General features: G+C 34.9%; 3 protein-coding genes across 3 annotated transcripts; 2 read left to right on the top strand and 1 right to left on the bottom strand.

Annotated features, from left to right (window-relative positions):
- Positions 1-1,273: 1,273 nt before the first annotated feature.
- Positions 1,274-3,294, bottom strand: LOC106308086 (pentatricopeptide repeat-containing protein At1g06145-like). Its single transcript, XM_013745209.1, has one exon. It carries the CDS (start codon positions 3,224-3,226, stop codon positions 1,517-1,519), a length of 1,710 nt encoding a protein of 569 aa, XP_013600663.1. The 5' UTR covers positions 3,227-3,294; the 3' UTR covers positions 1,274-1,516.
- Positions 3,295-13,382: 10,088 nt separating this feature from the next.
- Positions 13,383-17,563, top strand: LOC106309397. The gene is made up of 5 exons (XM_013746423.1): positions 13,383-16,073; positions 16,176-16,707; positions 16,781-16,880; positions 16,969-17,358; positions 17,438-17,563. The coding sequence occupies exons 1-5, from the start codon at positions 13,952-13,954 to the stop codon at positions 17,561-17,563; spliced, it is 3,270 nt and encodes a 1,089-aa protein (XP_013601877.1). The 5' UTR covers positions 13,383-13,951.
- A 3,189-nt stretch (positions 17,564-20,752) lies between these two features.
- Positions 20,753-21,668, top strand: LOC106310713 (ethylene-responsive transcription factor ERF094-like). Its single transcript, XM_013747936.1, has one exon. It carries the CDS (start codon positions 20,796-20,798, stop codon positions 21,480-21,482), a length of 687 nt encoding a protein of 228 aa, XP_013603390.1. The 5' UTR covers positions 20,753-20,795; the 3' UTR covers positions 21,483-21,668.
- The last annotated feature ends 2,408 nt before the right edge of the window (positions 21,669-24,076 follow it).

The following is a 24,076-nucleotide window of genomic DNA, read 5'->3' as shown; positions in this document are numbered from 1 at the left end:
CTCCAAATATCAGTTGCCTCTTCATCATCATTTCTCTCTCTCTCTTTTTGTGTGTTCAAAGTAAAGAATAAATTATTTTTTTTTGGTTTGGGAGTAGAAGTTGTTGTATGTCTTTAACTCCCGTTTGATGTGTATCACATTTAGTTCGATAATGACCTATATATAAGGTTTCGATTATGTTGTTGGTTGATTTTTAAATTGGTAGCTCTGTGTGACTTTGGGGCTCTTGGTCTTACTTCTGATATTCTTGTGGCTTGACTTTTACTTGGAAAGACTTGGTTTTCAAATTTGAACCGCACTTATAGAAATTGATCAAACAAGTTAAGATGATACGCTGCTTGGACCGCAATGTATATCACAAGTAAACATGCAAAAAATAAGTGATAAGCCAAATCACTATACCGTTTACAACAGTTAATTAATTGGACTCCGGTCCAGTTTGTACTTTGTACTCATTCATTAATGTTTAGCTTTAGACATTTAATTTGCTACTCCAGGCGAGTCTAGTAAATGTTAGAGAGCAACCGGTTAAGCTTAAGAATTGTGGTTAAATCAATAGTTTTTGTTTTGTATAAAATCAACTATATAATTATTATTTTTATGTTGGTCAACTAGACTATTGATTCTTTATACTTTTTTTGGTTTTCAAACCCTATTTTAAACGTTTCATGACGTAGATTCAAATTCCATTTTGGAGGTCAGGATGACATGTCATCACCTAAAAACCGAAACCACTAAGCAAACGAACTTGGAAAATTTCAAATGTCTCATAAAGCTAAAAAATATATTCAAATGTAGAAAAGTTCAGTTCACAAGTTTGATAAATCAGTCTTTAACTCTCATAGACTTCACCAGAATAACGAAGACATGCACTTGTAGGTGTGAGTATGTACATGGCCGGTTCTGAGATTTTGGGGCCTTAGGCTATTTTTGTAAAGATTGCATTGAAAAAAAAAATTTAAAAAATTTGGGGGCTTTTTTAAAAAAATTAGGGGTCTATGTATATGTATTTTTTTTCAAAAATTTTAGAAACCCTAGGCGAATGTTTCATCCGGCTTTGCCCATGACCGGTCCTGAGTATGTAACATTAAATATACATGAATCACTAACTCTTTAGAGTATATGAAATTTCAAAGAAATTCCTTAACTCACAAATACAGTACGACAGTAAAAAAAACATCTTATTAAATTTTAGTTTGTCTTGATATGTCATTATGTCTTGGTCTTTGACTTTGTGGTTTCAAAGAAATTCCTTAACTCACAAATACATTACGACAGTAAAAAAAACATCTTATTAAATTTTAGTTTGTTTTGATATGTCATTATGTCTTGGTCTTTGACTTTGTGGTACGCGGCTAACATATATTTGACTTTTCTCGCGGTGGCTATCTTTACAGAACCAAGCTCCTATCTATCCTGATGAATAGTGAACTGTGAACATCTGGGTTTCTACACTAAAAACATCTCTTTGATGAACATCTGGTAACAGAGTTCAATGAGTAGCTTCTAGTAACTCCTAATATACACCTTCAGATTCCTGCACGTATCCAGCTAATCCCATCTGTTCATATACCTCATCAAGCAACAAGTAAACCTCATCTGAAGCAGAGTGAGACTTATCAGCTGCAGCAAACATATGGACTCTTTTACCTAACTCAATCCAACTTGTCCCTGGACATATCTTCTCTATACCTAACTCTCTCATCCTTCCTCTGACCTCTGCAACATCTCTCCACATGTTTTCTCCAGCATACATGCTAATTAAAAGTGAATAGTACCCACTATTCCTCGGCTCCACAACCATCAGTTTCTTAAACGCTACCTCAGCTATCTCTAAGTTCTTGTGAAGTCTGCACCCATCAAGCAACGCCCCCCAGATAACAGCATTCGGTTCAAACTCCATACTTTCAATCAGTTCTAAAGCCTCTTGAATCAACCCGGCTTTGCTGAATAAAGCAACCATGCATCCGTAATGTTCAATATTAGAGACGATGGAGTGTTCATCACTCATGCTACGGTACACTTTCTGCCCTTCTTCTACAAGACCAGCGTGAGTACACGCGGTTAAAACACTAACAAAAGTGACTGCGTTAGGTTTGATCAACTCCACCTCCATCTTCCCAAGCATTCTCAATGCTTCTCGTGCATAACCATGAGCTGCTAGCCCTTCAATGATTGCATTCCAACAAAAGAGATTCTTTTTAGGCAAATTAAAGAACACAAGAAGCGCTCGGTTCAAACAACCGCATTTGGAATACATATCCACCAGTGCAGAGCCAATGTAGACATCAAGAACAAACCCGTTCTGCGCCGTGTGCATATGAACCTCCTTACCTATCTCCACCACTCCTAGATGCGCGCAAGCTGAGATAACTGTTGACATAGTCACTTCATCAGGCACAATCCCTTCCTCAGTCATTTTGTAGAACACTGAGATCGCTTCTCTATACCTCTTGTTAAACGAGTAGCCTTTGATCATACTCGTCCATGTGATTATATCCTTCACAGGCATCTGATCAAACAAAGACTCGGCTACTTCCACGTTACCTAATCTCATATACCCATCAATCAAACAGTTCCACGTGGCACCGTTCTTCTCAGACATTCGGTTAGCTAACACATTAGCAGAGTCCATATCAAAAACTCTAACATAAGCAGAAACCATCGTAGTCCAAGTAAACTCATCTCTATCAGGCATTTCATCGAACACTTTCCGTGCTTCCTCAATTCTACCTAATCCCGAGTACAACACGATCAGAGTCGTCTGAATCTGAACATGGAAGCAAAACCCAAACTTCCAGATGTGCGAGTGAACAGATTCACCAACCGTACGATCGAAAAGAGACGCCTTTACGAGAGAAGAGTAAGTGTAGCTCGACGGAGAAACAGAGTCTCTGAGCATACAGACGTAGAGTTCGAGAGATCGAATCGGGAGAGAGCAAGTGAGGAGGCCTTTAATCAACGCGTTGTAGACGAAGACGTTGGGTTCCTGCATCTGGGTCATGGAGGAGAGAGCGAGATCGAGGCGGTTGAAGGAAGTGCAGGCAGTGATGAATTGGTTCATAAAGAAACAGTCTTGGTTTTGGCTGGTCTTGACCATTGCGGCTAGAGCTGAGTCTAGGAGCTTGGGGGATGTGCATCGCTTGATTAGCTGTAGGATCGGGAGATTTTCGAGAAGTGAAGTTGAGCAACGTCGGAGGCTAGAGACGTTGGTCAGAGCATTCATGTAAGAATCTAAAGGTTGTCGGTAAAGATGACAGACTTTAGTTTATTAAGAAGGCATAGGTAGAGAGACAAACTAGCAAAGGGTTGTCGTTGAGTAGCTAAGACACTCCGGCAGAGACAGAGGGTTTTGACTTTACGAAAATCAATTAAAAGGAGATAGTCTAGTTTTGTGGCTATCTGTTAATTATAAGGCCTTTGGGTTTAAAGAGAGAGAGAGAGTCCATCATGTGCATTACTTTGTTGTTTTGGCCCTGCATGTTGCAACAACTTAAAAAAAAAAGAAACTTTAAGCAAGCTATAGATCTAATAGTAACTGATTACTACATTTATAAATTAGTGATATATTTACTTTCATTAAATGATTTTGATGAAAACTATCTGAGTTTTTGTGATTCATTACTTACTAATAAAAAAAATTGCTCGATTTTCTTTCTATTTAGTTATGTTTTCATTTTGGTAGATTATGTTACGATGTGACGTATCACTCCAGCTTTAAATATGGATATTTGTTTTACAAAAGATAAATTTTATAGGATAGTCATTTTTAATTTATATTCACAAAAATAATTTTTAATGAAAAAATGATTGAAATAAATTTTATTAAAATGTATTTTTACCATAGGGTTAACTAATTTAGATTTAGAGTTTAGAGTTAAGGAGTGGAGTTTTGGGATATAGTTTCAAATTTTTAAAAATAAAAAATAAATATTAAAATTTTCAAAATAAAAAAGACTAATTTGATCATTTCTTTTTTTGAGAGATATTTTTGTGACAAAAACTTAAAAGAGATATTTAAGAGAATTGCCCTTTACAAAAATATCATACTACAGTAAAATCTCTATAAATTAATAATGTTGGGACTTTGAAATTTTATCAATTTATAGAAATGTTAATTTACAAAATTTTCCTTACCTAGATTTTTTATTTTAAGATATATTTATTCTAAGATAAGAAAAATATTTGATTTTATTGTATAGACATTAATTGTTATTTTTTAAATTTGACATTTATATTAATTTTATTATATTATTTGGTGTATATAATATATATTGCATAGAACTTAAATGTGGTTTAGATAGAATATTAAATCTCATCAAAAATATATTAACTGTTAAGAAAATATAAAGATAATTCTAATGTGAATATAAACCAAACTATATAAAAATAGGTTTTTACTTATATAAAATATGTATTCATGTAAATTATTAATTTATAATTTTAATGGGACCATATATTTACATAGAATTTTCAAAAAAAATTATTATCTTATTATTTTATCGATTTGTGTCAAAATTTGAACCGGTTCAAGTTGGATCCAGCGAAATTTATTAATTTATATAGATTATTATTTTATCGAGTATTAATTTATAGACGTTATACTCCGGTTCTTTAGAAAAAGCCGCTATCACCATGTTATTTGTTTTGTCTTGTGTGTCAGTGGAACAACAAATTGGAGGGGAAGAACCGTAACACTCTTTGAGAGTTTTTAATTGGCTAATATCAAAGCCTAATAAAATTATATTGCTAGCTACTTGCCCAATTTTGATACACAATTCAGATATAACAGTCAATCAGTTGATTTTTATATGTTAAACCAGATAGATATGACGTAGCTGGATTCATTTGATACGGTCATAACCATGTATCCCCACTTCAAATTATTTATGGCCACCAACGGCTAACGATGTTTCATTTATTGTTGTTTATCACTGCATACTTTCCACTTATCATAATATATAAAAGAGGTAAATAAAAATAAGAAACAAGCTTCCAACTTTTTCGCGTGGCTGGCGACTAAATCATGCCCAAATAAATAGACACGTGATGGAATTGAAGGTGCATGCACTTTCTTGCTTTCCAAATGAGGAATACAAGTCGAGCATGAAAAGAAAGATTCTATATTTTGTCAAGTTTTGATTTAAAGGCTTCCTCAGGACTAATTAAAAAATTCAAATTGCTATACGTAATTGACAACCCCGTATAAACTCACAATGCTTTTATTTTATCTCTACTTGTAGTGTAGATTTTGGAACATATATAATTTTGTAAAACATTTACTTATATTAATTTAAACGCTCACTAAATTTAGACGAATGTAACCAAAAATGAATTTGACTATAAAATGATAAACGAAAAAAGATAGAAATATAAAAAGGAGAAGAGATTCATAAAAAAGTTCATTTGAATCCTTAAACCATTGTTCAAAAAAACATGCATGTATATATATGTTCCAAAACTAATAGATAAGTTTGACCGACCCATTTACAAAAGAAGTTGTCTTGACCGACTGATTATCAGCTAGTTTCTATAAAATTAATTCTAACATATACGAATTTCCAAACTATAATGTTTATGGTGTACTAATTTAGTGATATTTAACTTGGAGTTCTTAAAATTTACTAGTTCAATTTTATTTAGTTAAGAGAGATTTTTTATGCATAAAACCCAAACATAATACTATTGATGGTTGGACATAAACAGAAGAAAGGTTTATACTTCAAAGAGTTATATAAATATTAATTTTATGTCTTCATAGTTTTATCTAGGCATGGGCGTTCGGATATCCGTTGGCATTCGGATCGGATTTTTCGGGTTTTCGGATTTTCAGGTTTACGCTTCTAGGTCTTATACTAACATTTTATTAGTACGGGTCGGGTTCGGATAATAACACTTCGGGTTCGGTTCAAAATTGTATTGCATTATCGTACGAATTCGGGTTATATCGGTTTGGTTCGGATATAACCAAAGTAAAAAACAAAATTTTTGAAGTAAAACATAAAGAAAAACATCTAAATTAAATAAAAATTAATCTATCACATATAAAATTGATAAAATAACAATAAAATGTTAAATCAAACATGAAAACAAACATCATTTGTAAAAAATATGTATTGCCTTATAGAGAGTAAACTTTTTATTTCAATGGACAAATTATAAAATACTTATTTATAACTACTTGTGTACTTAAAGCATTTATTAGAATTTTAATATTTATTATTATATATAATATTACCACAAATATTAAATTTAATAATTGGAATACTTATATATATTTCAAAATATTTATATTGACTATTAATTTCTGATTTTTTGGGTTACCAGTTCGGATCCGGTTAATAACACTTCGGATTCGGATATTCTTTGTACCATCCTATAAGATCCGTTCGAGTATTTTTACATTTCGGGTCAGATAACGGATCGGATTTTTCAGTTCGGGTTCGGTTCAAATTTCGGATTCCGGATTTTATGCTCAGGCCTAGTTTTATCGAGATGAGAACATGTATTTATCAGTGTTCTAAATCACACATCAACAGAAAAATCTTAAGTGGCTATCAAACTCAAATAAACTAAAACAATATTTTTAATAATTTCGGTAAACAAATCAAGAAAGCAAAAAAAATTAGTACCTTGAAAACACCACAAATATTATTGTTGTTTTTAAAATCATCCATCATTTTTCCTTCTGCAAGTTGAACCATTATTGTAGATGACTGAAACCAACTACTTTATTTGCTGGAATTTAATAATTTCCCAATCAGACAATTTATCTTCTTTTCATTAAAGTTATTTAATTAGTAGGGACCGTAAATATTGATAGCATTGTATGTCTGAGTTTTCTTGGTCGTGAGGAAAAATAAAGGAGTTTCTAACCTACATTTTAATATTACCAATTTAAATTGGTTCACCGTCGACGTTAGCAGGCCCGGACAAAAAGAAAATTACGTAGATTACAAAAACAAATAAAATTTAAGAGAAAGAGTGTTCATGCACCCGTCTCCCTTTGCTCTCGCTACATGTTATTATTGTATCCTCAAGTTGCGATATAAGCCAATAATAATTCAATGGTCCACCACTATAAGCTCATGCATCCCACTCAATTGATTTTACTTTAAAACCTAAATCTTTACATAACAATTTATTAGTCTGGTACATATCCTCTTACACTATTCTTAACTATGTTCTTTTTTTTTCTTAACTATGTTCTAAAACACTATTCCTAACCATTTTCTTAAGAAGTTGTCCAAAAAAATTATCTTCTAATCAGAACGATTCAGTTCTAGTGGTAAAAGGGTTGCGTCTATAATTTCCGCCATCCAGATTTGATGTACGCTGAAAAAAAACTATTTACAATGTTTGGATTTCTAGCAAAGAGGTGAAAAACACCTTTTTACCTCCAAAAAAAAAATTACTAAGTTTTTTCTATGAGTATCACATATCCAGTTCTCAAAATGCAGACTAATCCTGGTATGATTCAATTTGAATATACATTCTTACAAAATTAAAAGCCTTGCCTCCATGCCAAGTACCATAAATTGTTTGAAAAGAGACAATTTTAAGTTTTTAGCTCAAATCATAGTTGTATACTTTGTATTAAAAACCCAAACTCATATTTGTTGGAAACTTTTGAAGTCAATTCGAGGGAAATTATTTTCCAAAACTATCTATTATATATTGTCAAAAGTAGTCGGACGGTATGGAGTATACACCTCAGGCTGATAAAAAGGAACCAGCAGTATTTATTTCAACAAAAAAATCTATCTGGATTAATCTTATCAGATGCTTGAAAAGTATTTTTGAAGTGAAGAAAGATAACAATTTCATGAAATTGTTTTCAAATTTAATAGTTATCTTGTTTAAATACACTTCTTACAAAAGTGTGTAACAGAGGAAATGTATTCAATAGTATTTTTTTGTTAAAAGAATTTCCTCTGTAAAAAAAAATGAAAGTCTCAAGATATATTGTTAATCGTTGGGAGCTATTCTTTTTGGAATATTTCGGATAGTTCTCCACCTCATATGCATCTCGGTAGGGGTGGACATTTTACTGATACCTGAACATGTATCCGAACCCGATCCGAAAAATCTGAACCGATCGAATTCCGAACCGAAATAGCAAAATATCCGAACGAGTATTGATTTAGGAGATATTAGATATCCGAACCTGAATGGATATCCGAAGATAACCGAACATATGTATACTTACCCTTATATTTTTTGTTTACATCTCTCATTTTATTTAAAATATTTATTTTGATGTTACACATACTTTAAGATCACATATATACATATAATTACGGAGAAAATGATTTGTTACTCAATTAAAATACATGTCAAGTTTTTTTTGTTTCATGTATTAACAAAAGTTACATTCAAAATTTTAAAACAATAGCCAAATTAATGTTTATTTATTTTTGAAATGTTATCTTCAAATCTATCAATCATTCAGTCTATTAAAAAATAAAAAATCAGTTAAGTGAAATATATATATTTTTAAATAGAATAAACCTAAAAATAAAAATTTTAATTTTTTTTCTTTCAAAATCTCAATATCCAAACCCAACCCGAAATAACCAAATTCGAACTAAAAATACTTGAACCCGATCCGAAGTATAGAAATGCTCGAACGGGTTCTATACCACTGTACCGAAATACCCGAAAATTTGAAATACCAGACCTGAACCCGAACGGTTATTCGAACGCTCACCCCTACATCTTGGCATATTTTTTTTTAGTAAAACACGGTCATAAGAGTTTATTTGCCGAAACTATCAAACTTGGGCCATTCGTTATTATCGTTTGTAATCAATAGAAAACCGTTTTGAAAAAAAACAGTCAGTATATAATAACAAAAAACTGTGAGCATAGCTCCAACGGGATATATAAACTTTTTTCTCGATAACGATATGACATTGTATCAAGGGGTATGCAATTGGACAGTAGAGTCAATAACGACCTATTTTACAGAATAAACCTTAGATTCTTTTATTTATTTTTCAAAAAATTGCTATTCCATCATTTTATTAATTTTGTTAAACTGGAGCTGTAAAATCTTTGGCTCAACCTTGTTTTTAATATTTTTTTGCCTTGGTTGACCCTAACTGATCTCAACTCTCTTGTAAAATTCTACAAACACTTCATTGTATGAAATTCAAATGTTTGGCAAATATATATATATCTATATATATATATATATATTTCTTGTCCATCTTTTTTTGTTATCCATCTTTTTTTTTTGGTGCCATTTTTGCTGTCCATCTTAATTATATCCAATACCTTAAGTTTTGAGGTTTGCATGCATATATGGTACGTAACAGAAACAAACACTCTTTTACAAAAAAAAAAAAAACAGAAACAAACACCCACTCTCTTACGCACAGTGTGACACTAAACACCAACTATTCGCACTATTAGAATTTAACTATCTAAAAATGACACTAAATTACATTCTTACATATCTAGGACCTGGTCTTGGATACACAACCTAAAGAATTGGCACAACAAAACCTCATTTAATACGGATGAAGGAGATGTCATCACTGTTGAAGCATCTTATCTCAGATTACCTCGGGTTTGTTCTCATTGTCGTATTGTTGGTCATCGTGAATCTGCTTGTGAAACGATCAATCACTCTTCCAGCGATAAAGTGCAAGGTAATGGTAACATCTCAGTTTCGTTGGAAGAATCCCAGGTTCATACCACTGGTCCGTTGATAGCGGAGCCCCAAAAGGTAACCTCTACTCCTGAAATCATTATTGCCCCTACCGAGACTGATGTTTTGGAGAAAAATGCTACAAATGTTTCTCTCCAAGAAGCTGACCCTATTAACTTAGTTACTACTACAACTGAGAAGATTACTGAAGAGATTGTACCCTTTCCAGATCGGGTTTCAGCTCCTTATGCTGTTCAGTTTGAGACCCCAGTAAAAACCTCTGTCTCTCCATCAAAGGCTAAAGAATTTGAGTCTTATCCATCCGCCTCTCCCTTGGAAGGTAATGATACCATGGAAAATAACTCTCTCCATCGTGATGACACTCTTACACCTCAAACGAGCTTTAGCACAGAAGTGACAACTGTTGCCAAGCCAAGTGTTTTCGGTGATCTGTTTGATAAAAATGGGGTTTTCATCGGTGAAGAGTGGAATGCATCACCGCCAAAATCCCGAGGAGGTAGACCAATAAAACCTTCTCAAAAGATGTTGGACTCGGATTGGCCGCGGAAAAGGGGTCGTCGTGACCGCGTAGGCCATGGCTGAGACATTGTTTCCTTTTGTCATCCTTCTTCATCTCTCTCAGCTTTTAAGTTTTTAAAAGCTTTCATTAGATTAAATTAAACTTTAATCTCTTCTCCCTCAAACTTTCTCCTTCTTTGTAATATTTGTGTTGACTTTTTATTAATTCAAGAAAACCCTTTGTCAAAAAAAAAACTTCATTTAATACAAAAAAAAACTTTAGACAGTTAATCAAGTTCCGTACGTCTACCAAAACTTAGCAAACACATATACGAGTTACATAAAAACATTGAGTATTTATTTGAAAAATGCGAGATTTTCCATTCTACAGACCAGCTGACACTTTCAAATCTATATATATAAAAAGATGTTGGTGACACTCCTGCGATGCCACGTCATCAATTCGTGCATTCTAGGAGTGACACGTGTCTCCTTCATTGAAACTCTGCGTTTCATTTATTAAAGTTTAAATTTCGTTTGGGCTTTTGATTGCACAGGATTTTTTTTTGTAAAACTTGGTAAAGCTTATCCTGAATAAGAGAAACTCAGCATTATCAAAACGCTTCGTTTTCTATTTTATGGATTGAACCCTCATCGTTCTCAGCCGTAGCGATATCGGCTCTAAGGTTTCCATTCATCTTCTTCTTCTGGCCCATAGTTTCATCAGTTTCACATTCATATTCTTAAAGTCATCTTTGATTCCATCATCCACGGTCTATATTTATTGTCTACTTCGTTCTTTCAAGGCGGTGGAAATCTCACTATAAAAAGGTTAGCATTCGTATTCTCGACTCCATCCTAACAATCTATTCAAACAGATAAATCCATTTATTTTCTGGAAAATGGCTAGCTCACAAGTTTTCCTTTCCGAACTCATGTCTGTCGACATGCTCTTGCTTGATTCAAAGGTCAGTCCGTTCTTGAGATTCTGATAATAGTGATGTTATTTTTCCGGTGACCTTATGAATTTATGATCCGTTTATTGAGTCTGCTCTTAACCCTTACAAAGAGCCTCTTAATTAAATCCAGTCAGAACATTAAAAGATCTGCAAGTATGGTTTATGTATTTCTCTTTAACCGGTATGAATATCTTTTCCCCTTGAAATTATATCTCGGTCAGTGAAGTATATACAATTTGTTTACTGTTTATGAAGAATAGGGAAAATCCCTCACTTTTATATTCCAGCGGATCAAACACTATGTGATATGAACAAGCTTTACTCTGTTTTCAGATGTGATGAATCTTTTTTAGTAGAAGATTTACTCAGTTTCTGATTTAAATTATTTAGCTCAAAAAGTCATCTGCAACGTGGCTTCTAATATCCCAACGAGTCGTGGATTGAAACATGTCCATGGCTATGTCTGTGACCATTTGTGAGCTCTCACGTATGTTTTCTCCAATTTTTAAATGTGTTCAAATGAAGGCTTTTGTATATCATTGAGTTTCCTATGCGAGTAAATAAGCTTTGGTTGTTCAAATTTGAGAACTCATTGAAATTTTAATTAATTATAAGAGAGATGAGTTTGATTAAAATTCTGACCGTTATTTTTTTTCTTCAGTGAAACAATAGATTCTCACCTTTTTCTGCTTGCAGGAGTTGTTTCCAGAGATAGGATTTACTATGCAACAATTTTGACTTGCAAACATAGTTCACTGGAGAAGAAGAAGAAAGAGGAGACTTGAGCACACAAAACTCAGATTCACGCTGCTGTCTCTTTAGCTGGTGTGGATGCAGCTGTTGCTGATATCGCAGGAGCCACCGCCGCGTCTTCGTGCTATGGGAAGGATGAGCAAATGGCTAAAACCGTTGTGGCGGACCCTCGCTCGGCCAATGCAGGTTGCTGAAGTGATTGGAGCTAAGAAAGAGCATTAGGCATATATATTTTACTTCTGTACTTCCAGAGATATCATGACACTCACTGCCGGCAAAGCCACATGTAAAGTAACTTCAAAATGTATTTTAGGTTTTGATAAAGTTTCGATTTTGATAAAGAAAATCAAATGAGCTGATTTTATGTGAGGCATGCTTAATACTTCTTGACAATGTAATCATCATTGCTAAAGTTTTTATTTTGATGAAGAAAATGTAAAGCTAGATTCGGGGATTAACTCAGATTGGTACTTTATGAAGAGATCAAAGCCAATGTTTGGGTATTTGGTGCAATGTTAAGAGGAGTGGCAAAATGGAAAGTGAGGTATATAAAGGAAGTTTTGAACATTGCATCAGTTACTCCAGTAGGTAAAGGACTCACTACTTCTGAAGGATGCATTGACTTAATAGTGGTGGCAGTGGAAGTTCGAGTAGTAGACAGTAGTCACAGTGGCGAACTTATACAAGAGAATTTCTTAGGAGATGGTAGCAAATAATGGCTCACAAGAGGTTGTGTCTCAAACTTGTTTGCCAACAGTAGTAAAAATGAATATTTATTTCTTTTGTTTCATATCAATTTTGATAAGGAATGTTTTTTTACTACAATGTAATTATTCGAGTAAATGTAAGAATATTAAGTCAGCTCGTTCTATAAAAGGTTCCTCTGTGCAGCATCAGTTGTATTCCAGTTTGGTTAGTTTAGTTGCATTTGTAATCAGAACTGCCAATTATATATACATCAGCCACTTGCGAGAGTCTTCTGCTTACGCTTCTGAAGTGGTGGGGTTAAAGAAGTCTGCCTTATTTACCAGGTTCAAGAGTCGTTTACTTTTAGGAGACGCTGGACAGGACCATCTTGGTAATGGTAAGTCTGGCTAAAACCAGTATCAGAGCCATCATGCTTCTTCAAATTAGAATATGGAGCTGAAAACGTGATGCATTTTTCGATAGATGAGACATGAATCATATTTAATTATTTATAGTATTGGTTTTATGGTCGAAGAAGGAACGATTTGGTTTTCACCCATAGCCAATAGACACATACCACAGTATATGGAGTGTCTGCGGTTCATCTAACCGTTAACTGTTACTTATGAAATAGTAAAATTTAATGTTAGGAAATTATATTTACATTTATAAATACTCTTACAAAATTAATATTATTTATACATCCGTCCGCCCGTAGGGCGGGTTTACCCTAGTAATCTATATAGAGTTGTCGAGTGGTCCAATGATTCTTTTGTACGCTTAGAAATCGAACCTTCTCATCTAACACTACAAGAAAACACGGACAATACTGACGGAAAAACCGACCGAAAAAAATCTGTCAGGATTTTCCAACGGAATTCCGACGAAAACTTGTCGGAAATATATTTCGGTAAATTCGTCGGAACTGCGTCGGAAAATCCTGACAGAATACATTCGTCGGTATTTCGTCATACGATCCCGACAGAAAACCGACAAAAAACTGACAAATATATGACCGTTGCAAAAAATTGACACTTACCGACGAAATACCGACGGCATACCGACCATGAAAGAATTCGGTCATAATTCCGTCGGTTTTTCCGACGGAATACCGACGGATTGAACAGCCGTTATACTTCCCGACTGAAAACCGACGAATTTGCAGCCGTTGCACTTCCCGACGAAATACCGACGGATTATGTAGCCGTTAGTATCCGTTTAAATTACCGACGGAACGCCGACGGGTTTAGGACGTTAATTTAGCCGTTATGATTCCCGACGGAATACCGACGAATATTTTCCGTCGGAAAGATTTCCAATTCATTATAAATACGACCTCTCCTTCATTCATTGAAATCACAACAAAACAATATAAATTATGGGTACTCCTTATAATTTCCGTTCTTGGTTAGATCAACCTCATATGGATCCAAATACAAATTTACTTACGGAGGAATACGCACGTGGTATTCAAGAATTCATGGGGGTGGTTCAAAGTCAACCGGAAGCAAGAACAAGTAAGTATTTATTATGTCCATGTTCTACTTGTAAGAATAATATCCGTGTCAAAAAAATGGAAGTATGGAGTCATTTATATTTGAAAGGATTTACACGTGGTTATAAGATTTGGTATCTTCATGGAGAAAGATTTGAGTATGGTAGTAGTAGCGAACCTCAAACTGCCGATAGGTTAGATGAACCTACCACGGATGTAGATTTTGGGATAGGGACTGTTCAGATGGTATATGATGCATATGGAGAAAATTTACCGTCGGGTGAAGAGGAAGGAGATAGACAAGAACAACCCAATGTAGAAAATTTCCCATGTGAAGAGGAAGGAGAACGAGAACAACCCAATCTAGAAGCCAGAAGATTTTTTGAAATGTTAGATGCAGCTAAGCAGCCATTGTATCAAGGATGTAAAGATGGGCATTCACCTTTATCATCCGCAAGTCGATTGATGGCGCTAAAGACTGACTATAATTTGGCTGAAGAATGTGTGGATGCGATTGCAGATTTTGTTAAAGATGTTCTTCCTGAAGATAATCTTGCACCTGGCTCATATTATGAGGTACAAAAATTGGTCGCTGGTCTTGGCTTACCATATCAGGTGATAGATGTATGCATCGATAACTGCATGATTTACTGGAGAGCAGATGAGAACAGGGAGAGATGTAAATTCTGTCGGAAACCTCGTTATCAGGATACGACTGGAAGAGTTCCGGTGCCATACAAACGAATGTGGTATTTGCCGTTGACTGAAAGATTAAAGAGGTTATATCAGTCTGAACGAACAGCAGAACCAATGAGATGGCATGCTGAGCACTTAACAAATGGTGAGATAACACATCCTTCCGATGCAGAGGCGTGGAAGCATTTTCAATCAACATATCCAGAATTTGCATCTGAGGTAAGAAATGTGTATCTTGCATTATGCACAGATGGTTTCAGTCCATTTGGAAAGCATGGAAGACAATATTCATTGTGGCCGGTAATCTTGACACCTTACAACTTACCACCACATTTGTGTATGCGACGGGAGTTTTTGTTCCTCTCAATTCTCGTTCCCGGGCCAGATCATCCTAAGAGATCACTGGATGTGTTTCTTCAGCCATTGATATATGAGCTGCAATTATTATGGGAGCACGGTGTTCATACATACGATGTTTCGCGGAAAGAGAATTTTCAGATGCGAGCAGTACTTATGTGGACAATAAGTGATTTTCCAGCATATGGTATGTTATCTGGATGGACCACGCATGGGAGGCTATCATGTCCTTATTGCCAAGACAACACAGATGCTTTCCAACTAAAAAATGGTCGGAAAACGTGTTGGTTTGACTGTCACAGGAGATTTCTACCACACGATCATCCATATCGTAAGAGTAAGACATTGTTTACAAAGAACAAGAGGGTGTTTGACAGTCCACCTGAAGAAGTAAGTGGCAAAAAGTTGAAGGAACAATTAAGAGATTTTGGTGCAGATAGAACGCCAGACGTGGGTGGAAACGGACATGAACCGATTTATGGTGTAGGGGAAAATCATAATTGGCATAAGAAGAGTATCTTCTGGGATTTGCCCTATTGGGAGACTCATTTGTTGCGGCACTGTTTAGATGTCATGCATATTGAGAAGAACTTTTTCGACAATTTGATGAACACCATCCTTGATGTCCAAGGCAAGACGAAGGATAACTTGAAGTCAAGACTGGATTTGGTTGATATTTGTGCTCGTCCCGAACTTCATGTTGATGAGCACGGTAAAGGTCCTATTCCCATATATCGACTGGATGCAACTGCAAAAGAAGAGTTTTTTGATTGGATAACACACAGTGTTAAATTTCCAGACGGTTATGCATCAAGTTTGCGTAATTGTGTTGACAAAAGTGAAGGGAAGTTTACTGGCTTGAAGAGCCATGATTGTCATGTAATGATGCAGCGCCTCCTTCCTTTTGCGTTTTCCGCACTATTGCCACGAAATGTCCACGAAGCAACCGCAGGTACTTTAAAATTTAACATAGTTAAATTAATTGTCATATTATTTTTTAATGCTTATATATATATATATATGCTTATGGAATTTGTTTTCTTCGTGTATGTAGGGATAAGTGCTTTCTTCCGTGATTTATGCTCGAGATCACTCACATCAGATGGTATCCGCAATTTGGAAGTTAAAATACCGGTGATCCTATGCAACCTCGAGAAGATATTTCCTCCATCATTTTTTGATGTTATGGAGCATCTTGCTATTCATCTTGCGAGAGAAGCGGCACTCGGTGGTCCCGTGCAGTACAGGTGGATGTATTTGTACGAACGGTTTATGTTTCATCTGAAGAAGAAGGTCAAGAATTTAAGCAAGGTGGAGGGATCAATAGTGGCTCAGTGCATCAATGAGGAAACCTCAAACTTTGCTGAATACTACTTTCCATCAGAAGTTCGAACAAAAAGTCGAAGACCTGCACGGCATGATGATAGAGGTGAAAGGGCAACTTATTATGTTTATGTGCCAAACATGTTTACACAAATTGGACGACATAGTGGAAAGTCAACGGACCGGATACTTACAGTGGCTGAGCATGCTCATTTGCACACATATTTGCTTACAAACTGCGAAGACATTCTTGAATATGAGAGGTACATAGATTTAAAAATATGAATTATTTGCAATATTTTTGAAACATATCTAACATTTTTGTGTTTTTTACAGTATTTACTTGGCAGAGATGCGCTTAAAGTACCCGGATGCGACAGAAGAACAACTCGAACAACTCAAGCAAAACAACTTTGCAACATGGCTTTCTGATTATGTAAGTGTCTAATCAGTAATTAGTGGTAACTAACCGTTTTACTTATTATCTTTTAATGAACGAAAACATTTTTTTTTTGTTTTTATAGGTAAGCCATTGTTTAGCTATTGGGCACCCACCTAAAGATTGGTTACGTGAGATAGTTTGTGGTCCAAAGTTTGTTGCAAAGTCATATCCGAGATATTGCACACGAGGATATGCATTCAGAGTTCTTAAGGAAAATACTGTAAGGAGAACAATTGATTGTGGGGTTTCTTCGTCATCCGGAGACGATGTCTACTACGGTAACGTACGCGAGATTTTGGAAATTCAGTACCCGGGAATGATTGGCATGAGATGTATTGTCTTCAACTGTGAGTGGTACGACAACGTTGTTGGTCGCGGAGTAAGCACTGACGCATTCGGTGTTACATCTGTACATTCGCGACGACGACTGGATTTTTACGATCCATTCATTCTTGCTTCACAAGCTGACCAGGTATGTATGTTGAAATATATTTTCCATCGGAAGTAATCATATATAATTACTTCGACTTATATAATTTATAATTTTTCAGGTTTGCTATATTCGTTATCCGCGGATTAGGCAAAGGAACGATCCTCGTCGGTATTCCATCGGTATGCTACTTTCCCGACGAGATTATGACGGATTTGTCCATCGGTATCAAGCAGTTTTCTTGTAGTGTAATGTCAATTTATTAAGTTTCAAGTTGCAGGCAAGCGACCCCGCATCAGTCTAATCAGTCGTCTCTTCTGATTATATGGGGTATTGTCATCCATATTGAAAGTCAGAGCTTTCTTTTTCATATTTAAGAAAGTTTTACTATTCTAATTATCTGACAACTACTATGATATGATCGTAAATAACTCACATGTAATTAAAACTCCACAATTAAGTAACACTGATCACACTAGTATTCATTTTTTAACGTTGGTTTATTATATTAACTCAAACTATAAAAAATATCGCATAGATAATTTACAATCAACAATTCTATTTATTTTATAAAGATTCACTGTTAAGTGTATCACTCTAAATCGTCCTATGAAAATCTATTTAAGATGATTCTACTAACATCATGTTAAAGATATTATGTAATTTTTTTCATTAATTTGCATTATTCACCTTTTTTTACATCAACATAAACATACTCAAATGGACTTTATTCACCTTTTCTGTAACTTGAAATTCAGTCCTAATTGTTTAAAATATTAATGAAACTTCAATCAAACTAATAGACTAAGAGAACTTCCATTATTATACTAGGAATCCAAATCCTAGTTTTGTACGTAATTCATGTTGATTTTAATGGTTTAAGTTCGAACTCATAACTTTGGTTGTTTTAAAACAAAAATAAGGAATCATTAGTACACAACTGATTTACTGATATTGAGTTTGACCATTCTTTTTAGTTTTTACATTGTGTTTTTCTTTACTGCAATGTTTGTATAATGGCTAAAAACTATACTAGTTCGTATGTAAATAATGTAATGCATGGAGAGTACATGCCTTCTATACATTATAGTATGATACTAACGCTCCAATTATAGAGGCGGCGGCGGCGACGAAATCTCAGCCATTACAACTTCTTCATCTTATAACAGAATCAAAACATAGTCAATTCTGTGAAGCGCGAATACTATTATGTGGCAGTCAATCTTTATACCCTGACAAGACTACCCTCCTACAAAACAATTTGACCAAAATATACCTCGTTTTATAAATATATTACCAGTTTGTAATTACTTTTAGCCTTTGGAATAAAAATTATTCTAATTACATTTGATAATGATCAAAATGACAGTATTTTTTTTTGGCAAAATGACAGTATATTTCTGCTATGTATCATTCATCGAAGGTTTTATTAAGTTGTTTTACATATATAATTTCTGGCACACCGTGAAAAACACTCGGGATATGTGAAAACATAATAATAAACTAAGAGCAGCATTAGTGGGAATATTCATAAATCTCTCACTCAATAAATAATTAGGAAAAAAGATAAAGTAAGAGAGAGATGACAGATCTGGAAGAGAGAGGTAAGAACATGATTAATGGGTATTTAAACGGGATGCTTAGCAAAAAATTAATATAATAGCAGGTAGGATCCACACAAAAACTAAGCACATGTGCTTATTCTGCTTAATTAAGCACCGGTGTTAGCACTGTTTCGCGGGCTGTACTGATACGTGACGGTCCGCGATTGGTTCGTTTTTAATTTTTTTTTTTTTTTTAAATCAGAAGAAAAACCAAAAAAAAATAATTAAGAAGCGTATGGTTATGAAGAGCCGTAGGCGAATGGTAAAGAAACCCATCATGTCATTCTTTTATTGGTTTAAAAACTAAAGCAAAGTTGAAAAATTAAGAAAACAATTTTCTTTTGGTGAGAGATTTTAGACGGTCTATGACCGATGTGGATGCTCTACTATTATAACATGCGAAGAAACATAATAATAAACTAATATTATAAGTTAATAACTTGCATGGAGACGTAGAAAAAACCAGTGATTCTTCTCAGCTTTTTGTCGCATGTTTGACCCATTTAGCCGCATATTTGTAATCACTATTGTCAGTAAAACAAATATTGCATATTAAAATTGTTATGTTTTTTTTTTATAATCCAGGGGTTCCCACTTACGTGGATTATTCCTCTGGGTCCGGTTAGACAGCGGTCCACTTCATCTGGGAGGGCTTTACCTGGGCTGGGAACAAGACCCAATACCCAGTACCGCATTTGGTGACAAAATGGACAGTTCGCCTCCGCCTGGCGTCGAACCCGTGAGCATGACAATTGGCCTAGAGGGTCCTTACGAAGTGAGCTACCTCATCCCGTCAATTTTGTTATGTTTTGTGATATGATATCTATTGTTGTTACCAAAAAAACACGTCTATTGTTAGTTTGTTACTATGCATGTGCTATATCAACGAATTATCTGTTTAAGATACAATGTAGCGGTTTAATGTAAGCATTCTATAAATTACTCGAGTTATTATTATAGTGTGTTGCAGGCTGTGATCAAATGGTAGATGAAACCTGAGAATGTGCGAAAACATCCTACAGAATCTGCGTGTCTTTAGAAACAATCAGACTTGAAATTTAGTTTATGTAATTAGTACATAAAGATGTAAAATCCTATTTCTGATATTAGTTAGAAAACATTCAAAATTTGAATTAGACATATAATGTTTTTAAAAAAGGCAAGACATATTATAATGGCTCTTCAGAAAAAAAAAATCATATATGTAGTACTATAACTACGTTACTATCAAATGAATATAATCAACCGATATAATATACAGAATCGTTATATTACTTTTTTCAAATTCGGATCACACTTTGATGTTTCATTTAATTTCTTATCTCGTATTCTCTTCCATTATATGCTAACTATAGTAATTAAGATGTAGCCATAAATATTATTACCAATAAAAAAACTGTACTAACGACATCTCGAGAAACAAATGCCAACATGGCAAATATATGCCATGTCAACAAATGGGTGACCTCATGTATTTTGTCGGATACACGCCGCCGTACGTCATTCCCTCAAACTTGGTCTTGTCCCACGTGGAACAATGCACCCACCTCTGTGTTATCGTATTAGAGATAGATCCTATTAGGTATTTTACCTTTTTTTGGCTTGTTTCTCTTCTATTATATTATCTTTTTGCATGGCCCCACTTTCCATTTTTTTAATAAATGGTTTTTGGATATTTTTTGGAGGCAGCCTTGTTATCGATTGGTTGCAATGAAATAAATATAGTATTAAACTATTATTATATTATATGATACCTCCCTTGTTCAGATATCTAATCAGTTCTCCATCTCGTGTATATATATGCCATATATTTCCCAAGTTTATAACCACTTAATAAAGATATCTTAAGAAGAAAACCGTAAAAAAAGATTGTAAATGGAGTATCAAACTAGCTTCTTCTACGAAAACCAAGCTCAAGAGTTCTCACCGGAGAACTCTTGTTCAACAAACTCATGGAGCTCACAAGAATCATTCTTATGGGAAGAGAGTTTCTTACATGATCAGTCATTTAGCCCTTCCTACTACTCTAATGACTTCATGGCATTTGGATCATCACTCATCAAGGAAGAAGAAGGAGAAGACACCGTGGCGGCCTTGGAGGAGGAGGAGAGGTCATACAGAGGAGTGAGGAAGAGGCCGTGGGGGAAATACGCAGCCGAGATAAGAGACTCAACGAGGAAAGGGATAAGAGTGTGGCTAGGGACTTTCGACACTGCGGAAGAGGCTGCCCTTGCTTATGATCAGGCAGCTTTCGCATTGAAAGGTGACCTTGCGGTACTCAACTTCCCCGTAGATGTTGTTAGGGACTCTCTCCAGAGGATGGAAGATGTAAATTTTGATAACGGAGAGTCTCCGGTGATAGCTTTGAAGAGAAAACATTCCATGAGAAACCGACCCAGAGGAAAGAAGAAGTCTTATCCATCTTCATCTTCCTCTTCGTCTTCATCTTCAAAAAGTAGAATACAAAGTGTTGCTATGAAGCAAGAAAGTACTACAACAGTTGTAGTTTTTGAGGATTTAGGTGCTGAGTACTTAGAAGAACTTATGAGATCGTGTTCATGATCATCTCTCTTTTTACAATAATATGAGATTTAAGTGACCTCTGATTTTGATAATAGTTTTTATTGTTGTCGGATTTTGGAAGGGATGTGATGGAGATGTTGGAACTGTATAGACAAGTGGTCTACCGTTGCGTTATTGTTGGAAAGCATGTATTATGAATTATCTAATTCTACGTAAATCACTATACCTTAATGCTTATTTTCTTGTAATATATTTGTTAATCAAAGTTGATCGTATCTTTTAAATATCCGAGAAAAAGTTGTTAAAAGGAAACCCAAATCCAGTATAAAGATAAATTTGTATTCTAATCACAAAGTCAAGGCTAGAACAATTTTTTTTTATCTCTAACCAAATCACATAATTGATTAAAGGATTCATGCTTGGTTGTCTATAATCACAAACTGGAATATATTTATCAAAGAATTGATCACAAACCTTCATGTTGAACAACAAGCTGCGTTGCTCGGCTGCTAAGTGGTGAGGTAAGCTCAAGTTGGTCAAACACTTAATTTGGAAACGAGCTTGATAGTAACTTGGTTTCCTATGACTAGTTCATCAACCTCCATGACGTGATGTTAAAACCCAAAAAAGCTCAATCTATAAGTAGTAAAATTAATAGAAACATTATATACTAATGTGATTATTAATGATCATTATTGAAGTAGTTAATAGTAGAACACACATTAATCAGTGGAGTAGCTTCCATGTATTGTTTCTCCAACACTTCCATATCTGTTCTTGAAGCTTATTACTTGAAGAAGAAGTTAGGTCTATATAAGTAAGTAACTAATCCTTGGTGGGATTTGGAATTAGGTTCTTTAAGTCACCAATCCTGTCTTTGAAGTGAACTCTTCTCTCACGTTCTGTAGGAAAAACTTTCCTCTTTCTAGAACCTTTACGGCCAAGACCATTCTCAGGGTTGTTAGTTCTTAGTATGTGATACATATGCTGGACCTTGAAAGTTTTGGGGCATTGAACTATGGAGTTGGTGATCACAACTAGGAGTAGCATCTTGGTTGTTAGTTGAAACTTTCCTCTTTCTAGAACCTTTACGGCCAAGACCATTCTCAGGGTTGTTAGTTCTTAGTATGTGATACATATGCTGGACCTTGAAAGTTTTGGGGCATTGAACTATGGAGTTGGTGATCACAACTAGGAGTAGCATCTTGGTTACATAGAAACGGAAACGGATACACGAAATGTGATTTTTGATTTTTTTGTTTTGGAAACATTTTAGAAACGTCTATAAATATATATATTTATATATGGAACTGATTAATATTTGCGTTCATTTTTATTATGCTTAGTATATCATAGAATACAAATAAACAAATAGTCATTCTATTTAATCGTACAAAAATTAAAGAAGTCATCATTAAACATCAAAATCATATAAAAAATTTAAAATAACAAAAACCCAGTACTTAAATATTAAATAATTTAACTAAAATAAAAATCATAACAACAAGTCATAACCAATTGGAAAGTTCTAGTTAGAACAAAAACGCAAGTTTCCAAAATAGAAACGCAAGTTTTCACTAAGTTTCCAAACTGAATTTTTTAAGAAACGAGTTTCCAATGCGTTTCTGCGAGTTTTCGAGAGATTCCGATTCCAAAACGTGTAACGGACTTTCAACCGAGTTTCCATGCAACATAGAGTAGCATTGATGTGAAGCTAGGGAAGAGTCTTGTGGGCTGAGGTGAAACTCAGAGAGATCTTCCACTACAAGAAAACAGCGGTATTCTGACGGACATTCCGACGGAAAATGAAATCCTCGGAATATCCTGAGGAATTTCCGAGGAAATTTCGAGGAAACACAAAATTTGGTTTCCTCGGAATTTCCTCGGAATATACCGACGGAATTCCGAGGAAATATCAATACATCGGAATATTCCGAGGAAATTCCGAGGAAAAATGTGTTCCTCGGAAAAAACCGATGAATTCCGAGGAAATATTATAGCCGTTGGGGGATTTTACAAAATTCCGAGGAAATTCCAACGAACTAGCCGTTGGCGTCGGAATTCCGTCAGAATTTCCGCATGGTAGTACTAGCGAACCTAGTGTATACCAAGCCCCAAGATGAGAATGTGGAGATTCGCGGAGTATACCTGACTTAGGGTGAAAACGAGTGTAGGAATCAGGTAGAGCTCGAAATCAAGGGGAATAGAGCCCAAAATTGTTCAAATCGGATGATTATAGAGAAAGAAAAAGGGGGGGGGTCGAATTATAGGGGAAATCGGAGGGGATGAGAGTTCTGAGGTTTTGATCCAAAAAATTTGGGTTTTGCCTTATAATTCTGTTTCCCGCACACGCATCGATCGATGCGTTTGTACAAATACGGATCGATCGATGCGTTTAAAAAAAGGCTCCCGAGATTTTGTTCGATCCATCGATGGGATAATCTAATCGATCGATCACATTGTTACACCTTGGTCCATCTTAGTGATCGATCGATGTGTTTTCGGACATATATCCATCGATCGATCCGTTTATAAAAAACGTACAAGATTTTCCTAGGACATTCCGAGGAACGCTTGAGATTCTCGATCGATCGATGGGATAATCTAATCGATCGATCACATTGTTACGCTTT

This window comes from Brassica oleracea, chromosome C8 (genome assembly GCF_000695525.1).
Source record: "Brassica oleracea var. oleracea cultivar TO1000 chromosome C8, BOL, whole genome shotgun sequence".
In the NCBI taxonomy this organism is placed as follows: domain Eukaryota; kingdom Viridiplantae; phylum Streptophyta; class Magnoliopsida; order Brassicales; family Brassicaceae; genus Brassica; species Brassica oleracea.
The sequence above is the reverse complement of the archived record's forward strand: the minus strand, read 5'-3'. Positions and strand labels throughout refer to the sequence as shown.